This window comes from Agrilus planipennis, unplaced genomic scaffold, assembly GCF_000699045.2.
Source record: "Agrilus planipennis isolate EAB-ADULT unplaced genomic scaffold, Apla_2.0 scaffold106, whole genome shotgun sequence".
In the NCBI taxonomy this organism is placed as follows: Eukaryota; Metazoa; Arthropoda; class Insecta; order Coleoptera; family Buprestidae; genus Agrilus; species Agrilus planipennis.
In genome coordinates, this window is record NW_020438893.1 from 146,707 (window position 1) to 154,031 (window position 7,325).

Genomic DNA, 7,325 nt, shown 5'->3' on the forward strand with positions numbered 1-7,325 from the left:
ATCGTTCAGGACTTTTACTATTCATCGCTTCAGTATAGGAAATAGGATTACTTGCGTCTACATAATTTACATAAATAATGCTATTACAAACAATTCGTAATTAACTCTAGCAGGTTTTTTTCTTTCTCTAGTTGATCGTCTTAATTCGATATATTCAATATTGTACATATCATCATTATTATTTAAATTCTGATTATCATTGGAATTTTCGATATCATTTAAATTCTGATTAACATTCACATTTTCGTGATTACTTACATTCTTATCATTTAAACGAATTTCAGCAAAGTTTTTAATATTGCTTACTGAATCACGACCAATACAAGGTGTGCCCTCTTCAATTATATCAACATGTTTAGCAACAACAACTTTATTATTTATCAAGACTCTATAACCAACATTTTCATAACCTAACAACACACTCAGATCTGCTTTTTTATCCCATTTTGAATGTCTCTTTTGTTCAGGTACTCTTACAAAAACCCTACTACTAAACAGTTTTAAATGTTCTACACTCGGTTTCTCACCAAACATTATTCCGTAAGGAGTTTTATTTTTGACAATAGTATTTGTTATAATTCTATTCTTTAAATAAGCCGCTGTCTTAACAATTTCTGGCCAAAAACACTTGTGTACCTTTGCTTCTGCTAACAAACATCTAGACATATCCATTATATCTTTATTATATTTTTCTGCTGTCCCATTTAGCTCATGAACATATGGCGGACAAGGTTCTATTTCAACACCTTTTTCACACGCAAATTTAGACATTTCATTATTCATATATTCCTTACCATTATCACAGCGCAATTTCTTTATCTTTTTACCAGTCATATTTTCAATTGAATTTACATATTTGACAAAACAGTTATAGACTTCACTCTTAGATTTAATTACATGAACCTGAGCCGCTTTACTAAAATCATCAATGAAAGTCAAAAAACATCGTTCCTCATTCAATCCAGGAGTACTATGAGGACCATTCAGATCTGTGTGAACAATTTCTAATATATCACTTGCCCTAGTTCTTCCATTTTTAAATGGTAAGTTATGTATTTTATTTTCTAAACATATACCACACTTAAAATAATCAGACTCTAACTCTTTAGGCAGACCTTTTAATACTTGTTTATCACACATAGTTTTCAAATAGTTAAAATTTATATGACCTAGTGTTCTGTGATATTTTTCTTTCTCAGTCATATTATTTTTAGTTGTCACATTCACTTCCGGTTTTACAATTTTACTCGTCATACGAAATACATTATTGACTTTAAATCTTCTCTTTTACAAAAAATACATTTGACATTTTATTTCTTATCATTTGGCCAACAACATTGAACTCATGTACTATGTTACCTATTTTAGTAGCTTTTAATATACGACCATCAGCAATTTTAACATCCACAGGTGTTTTAAGAACAATTGATTCATAAAAGTATTCATCATTATTGACAATGTGGTCGGAACATCCACTATCTAAAAGCCATTCTACTTTATCAACTCAACCATTAACTACAGATTCATGTGATTCAATCTCAGTACAAAAACTACTTGAGCTGCCATCTTCCGCTCTTTGGTAATAACCTTGCTGCCAACCGCCACCACGACGATGTTGACTGGAGCCCCGACTCCCTCGACCGTTGCTACGATACTGCCAACTTTGTTGGCGTCCGCCTCCTTGCTGATACATGCCGCCCCTGGGTTTCCATGAATTGCCGCCCGGTTTTGTATTGGGACATTGGTCTTTGAAATGTCCAAATTTTCCACACTTGAAACAATTTTGATCTTGTTTTTTTTTCAGTTTTGAATACACTTGCACTTGCTATTATCTTCTTTTTCTTTTTGTTCAATCATTTTAATTTTACTTTTCACATACTCCACAGTTTGATCTCTTTCTTTCAGAACATCAACAAGGTCTCCAACATAGCCCAACGAACTTGGAAGCATTTTTATCATCAATTTTTCCATTCCAGAAACTGTAGCCCCAGCACTTCTTAACTCATTAATTATCTTTTCAAATTCAGCAAAAAATGTAGCTGAATCTTCAAAATCTTTTAATCTAAGCCTTTCTAGTTTATTTCTCACACATATTTGAAGAGCAGTTGATTCTGTCAAATACATCTCATCGAATTTTTTCATAATGTCATAGGCCGTTTCTTTGTCTTTAATAAATTGTAACTGATCATTCGAAATTCCACTGTATATTATATTTATAGCTTTCAAATCCATTTCATTCCACTCTCCTTCGTTTTCGTTTGCACGTTCTCTGCAACAACTTCACATTTCTTCATTTTCAGAATCATTATAATTCTTTTCTTCCAACATTCATAGTCTATCCCATCAAAAACGAGAATTTTTAATTCGTCCACCATTTTGCTCACAAACTGAGACCTATTTTTTTTTAAAACAATTTTCCACTGAAACTTATCCACGAACATTATTCTTTAAAAATGGAGGATTCAACCGTCATTTTGTTCCTTTCTCTTCTTATTTCCAAATCAACAACCAAATTTTCCACTTAATTTTTTTCCTTCATCGAACCACGGACCTTTGCTACCATATTAAATAATTAGGTATCTCACTTGAATAATAAATAACTATGATAAAACTTAATGTAATTTATTTTATTGAGAAAATACCAAATACATTATCTTGGCAACGGCAATCGAACAACTAACTCAAGTAAAGTAGTTTACATTACATAGGTGTCGCGCGATACAAATTTACTACCAACTTGACAATTTTATTACTTGTTAGAAACTCCTCATAATTAAGATGATTAATGACACAATCACTCGAAACACCACAATATTTATTTAAAATAGAGAACAATGTTATTATTGATTATGCATGTGATTGATGAAAATATAACAATGATAAAAATAAACGAAATTGAGAATGGTAAACTTATAGCAATAGAGAAGTTATCTAAAAAATACTGCTAGGCCCGAATGTCGCAGATGAATGCCCAAGCGGGACAAGCGTTCCTTCTTCGTTTAATTACGACGTCAAAGACGTCATTTGTTTAGTCTACGATGACTGCTCACATACTTGTATTTAACTTAAGCTTATTTTCCACGCACCATCTGCTGAGTTTGTCGATATCTGTTAAATTTCTAAATATTTTCAAATCATCTGCATATAATAAGTATTCCGATTTAAGATTGAGAAACAAGTTGGGCACCCCATTAAATCCAGCACCTTTTTTGCGTCCAGCTTACATAGTTGTTCGAAGACATCATCGAATCTAACTTGCAAATCAGCCAAGTTAACATCCAGGTCTAGTTGTTGATTTTAGTTTCGGATTAAAGGCGAGGAGCTAGTGTTATCCAGGTTGCTGTCATAGATACTTTTAATGAAAGATGCAGATATGTCAGTTATTTCACTCATCATCATTTTCCGCCTTGTTTTCATTCCAGGACATGGAAGATGGAATGTCGATATCATTTCGTTTCTTATGTTTAACAAATTTCCAAAATTGACTGACTTCATTATATCTTCAACTCTTGTTGTATATGTTATAACACTTTGCACTAATTGTTTTACATTCTAATCTTCGGAAACTATTATAGGCCGCTTTTGTTCTTGATTTTTTATAATTTGTATGCGCTTCCTTTTTCAGTCTGATTTTATCTATTAGCTCTTTAGAAAACCAACTAGGATAATTGTTTATCTTACTTACGTGGACCAGGGCAAAATGTGTAATTCCTTTATTGATGTTTTCATAAAACAAATTANTTAATAGAAATAAAAATTAGAATGTCTTGAAAGAGGAACTAAAAAGTTGAAGTTACTTATTTCTCAAATATATCTAAGGGAGTATCAAATTGGTAGTATACCCTTTTACCTTTGCAGACTTTTTTAGGTTCTGGAACAATGGCAAGTAAATTATCAAAAGGCTCATAGGATAAATCAGTCTCAACTAATTTGAATTTTGTTGCAGTGTTGTCAATTGCCTTAAAAAACATAATTTTAACCTCACCATCCTCTTCTACTTCAGACAAGGCTTTACCCAGGTAGACGTAATCCTGTTTTGAGCTGGAAACTTTTACTAAGACGCAAATACCTTCGTTTATTTTATTAGCATGAATATTTTCCATTTTTCCTTTGATGTGCAGGGTTGTGCAACTGAATAGGTAGGTTTTTCTTTTAAAGATATCAAAGGGCCCTTTTGTTCGCTTTTGATAAAGGTTGCTTATATCGGACAGCATATTTTTATCGCAATTGGAGGGAGTTGACTGTTCTACTGCAGTTTTCAATGGAAAGTAATTCTTAGGATTCATACAAGTGCAAAAGCCGCGCTGACAAAAACAACTCAAATTTCTATACTTTAGAACTCCAGGCTCCTCAGAGAAAACTTGATGAACTTTCATTGTACCTAATAATGGCACGATACTGTCCGGGATCTGTGTTGAACTGTGTTCAATATCCTCATTTGTTATCAGATGTATCCTCACTTTACTCACATCTTTCAAAGCAAGATAGAATTTTGTGGCATCAGGTATATCACTTCCATGTGCAACAAGTTGGTCTGCAGCCCGTTTTAAAAAACCACCGATCCCGTCTGCTGCACCCTTGCCATGGCCCGCCTCGAAAAAATTCCATGTTACTTTGATAAACTGGTAGTTAGAGAATAACTTTGTACATATCAGATAAAAATTCTGTTTTTGGCGGTATTGAGTGGCGGGGCCGTCTGAAAATACATGCAGGACATTTACTTCCGGAAATTTCTCTTGAATTGAAGCAAAGATGGGATGGAGGTGAGCCCATATTGCAGCTGGATTGTGTGAAAGATTTCCAGACACGGTACAAAACGATTATACATCTATTTTATGGTCTGAACAACGACTGTAGATCACTCCAGTGTGCAAGGACACTTGATTTCGGGAACCACCAAAATGATGAGATTGTACCTCTTCAAAACATTTGCAGCTGTAATTTTCACTGAAGTCAATGTGCAGTGCAATTTCATTAGTGGTCAACTCATCTATGCATTTTCTGTAGTTTCTGTACTGTGTCTTGATGTAATAAATATGCCTTTTAAATTCCTCTAGTGTAATTTCAAACTTTTCCATCAGTGCCTTTCCCGTACTTTCTGTTTCCTCTTTAACGTTTTTTGTAACTTTGATTTTCTTTCCTGCCTTCTCTATCACTTCAGTTTTACTTATCCATTGAGAATATCTTACTATGATTTCGTCTTTTGACGTATCAAAATTAGTTGTTTTTGATAGGCATACGGAACAGATTCCTGTCATACATGCTAATGAATCTGGATTGCATACTTGGTCTACAATAATCTTATTAAGATCTGATGTTGGAATAACTTTGTTTTTGCACAAAGCAAATGCTAAGTATTGGATATTAGTATGAATTCGACACAAGCATGTTTCTCTTGCAGCGACAGTAGGAGGCACAACAAAAAATGGTCTGTAACGTGTAAAAGTTTTGTAACTGCATCTCAAGGCAGGATTTTCCTGCTTAAAAGATACATAAAGGTTCTTCATATTATCGAGTAAGTAGCGCTTCTGCATTTTATCTTTCTTTAGAGACACGGCTTCCTTTTTTCCAGCAGTTGCCCTTGATATGTCGTCACGTTCGAAAAATTCCTTGATTTTAGTACTTAAAATCTTTACTTTAAAAAGAGGTTGTTGTTTTCTTACGTAACCCTGGTCCACAGCAAGACATTCTTTTATAATTTGTGTTTTCTGCCTAGAACCTTTAACGGTCTTCTCTTCAAATATTTTTTGAATAGCAACTTTTTCCTTCCGGGTTTTTACATTTTTATAGCGTTTTTTAATAGCATTTGATAAAATCTGATATTTCTGTTGATTACATCGATTGCCGTCTTCATTTTGAAATCGTTTTTGTTTTTCTCTGTTGTATCGTTTTTTGTACTTTTCGTGTCTCTTGTTTACTGTCTCTAATTGTTCCTTTAATTTCATATTATCTCTAAATAGCTTTGATCTGTTTCTTTTTATTTGCTTCCTGCCGCGTACCGCTGCTGATGTAGAGTTAGGAGTGCTTTCACGAGAAGTAGACAGCCGAGGTGGACTATTTGAACGAGGGGGTGATGACTCTGGAGTGTGCATAATCATACTGAGAGCTTTGGCTTTATCTCTTCGTCTGGCATTCGCACATCGCCATTTCTTTTTTATTGCTCGATGTTCACGTGTTGTTAAATCACGTACTAAGCGTTTGTTTGCATGGTATCTTTCTCTATCTTTTCTTTTGGTTTCTTCTTCCTTCTCTTGATTATTTCTACGGCGTTCCCGGTATCGTCGCTGCTTCTCAGCAGGCGTAAGAGGCATTTTAATAACGCAAACAACGCATAATATCCTGTAACAATGAGTTTTTGGGGTTATTTATATTTATTATTTCGATTTATTTGTATACATATAACAAATTTATCCATTGCTTGAGACAACTGATTAAAAAAAATAACATTTGAAACATAATATTTTAGCCAAATAACAGAATATAATGGCTTATGCAACTCTGTTACTTTCTAAACAACTCTGTTACCACACGATAGTAACAGAGTTGCGTAGTAACAGAGTGGTAAATTTTACATTCCATTATACACAAGTCAAAAAATAAAGCGTAAAGTAAAATATTTCGTTCACATTTAACACATTTACCCCTCAGACAATAAACTGAACGTAAACTAATGAAAAAATATTCATTTACTTATGTGAATAGGTAGGTAACAAGGTGGACGGGCAATTTAAACACGCAGCACGTTCAACACCTTGCGGTCGACTGTCGAGCGACATACCCCTCCCCCCAACCTAACGAACTCCCACGACGAATGCAGACATTTCGCCCAAAATAAAACAGTGTCCAAAACAGCGCCATCTTCATTTTGAGTCGTGAATTAGTTAGTAACATAGTGAACCAGCCGGTTCCAGATAGTACGTGGGACAAAGTTTAGAAAATTATTTAAAAACTAAATTTTAATACTGACTGATTTTAAAACATATTTTATTGAATATTTATAATACTCTGTTTACGATTATAATTTATATTAAGAGGGTTACTATAGTAGAAAATGCATTTATATGATGTTTATTGTAACGGAATGCTACATGGGACAGGTACAATTTGTAAGGAAAACCTTTCTGTTACCACTAATGACCATTTTGTTAATTGAAAAAAATTGAAAAATATCGAAACTTGAGTCTTTATTCCAATAATGGATGTTCGCTATAGCGATGTATTTTGTATTTAATATATAATTCGTTAAGGATTTTGACATTATTAATAACAAAAAAATAAATAATGTTGAGGGACTCGTTTACCTGCGCAAAATTTGACAATGACCC

At 33.6% G+C, this 7,325-nt stretch overlaps 1 protein-coding gene across 1 annotated transcript; it reads right to left on the reverse strand.

Moving 5' to 3' along the window:
- Positions 1–4,178: 4,178 nt before the first annotated feature.
- Positions 4,179–7,311, reverse strand: LOC112904017. The gene is made up of 2 exons (XM_025973048.1): positions 6,695–7,311; positions 4,179–6,339 (listed from the first exon to the last, which is right to left on the reverse strand). The coding sequence occupies exon 2, from the start codon at positions 6,309–6,311 to the stop codon at positions 4,821–4,823; it is 1,491 nt and encodes a 496-aa protein (XP_025828833.1). The 5' UTR covers positions 6,312–6,339; positions 6,695–7,311; the 3' UTR covers positions 4,179–4,820.
- Positions 7,312–7,325: the final 14 nt, after the last annotated feature.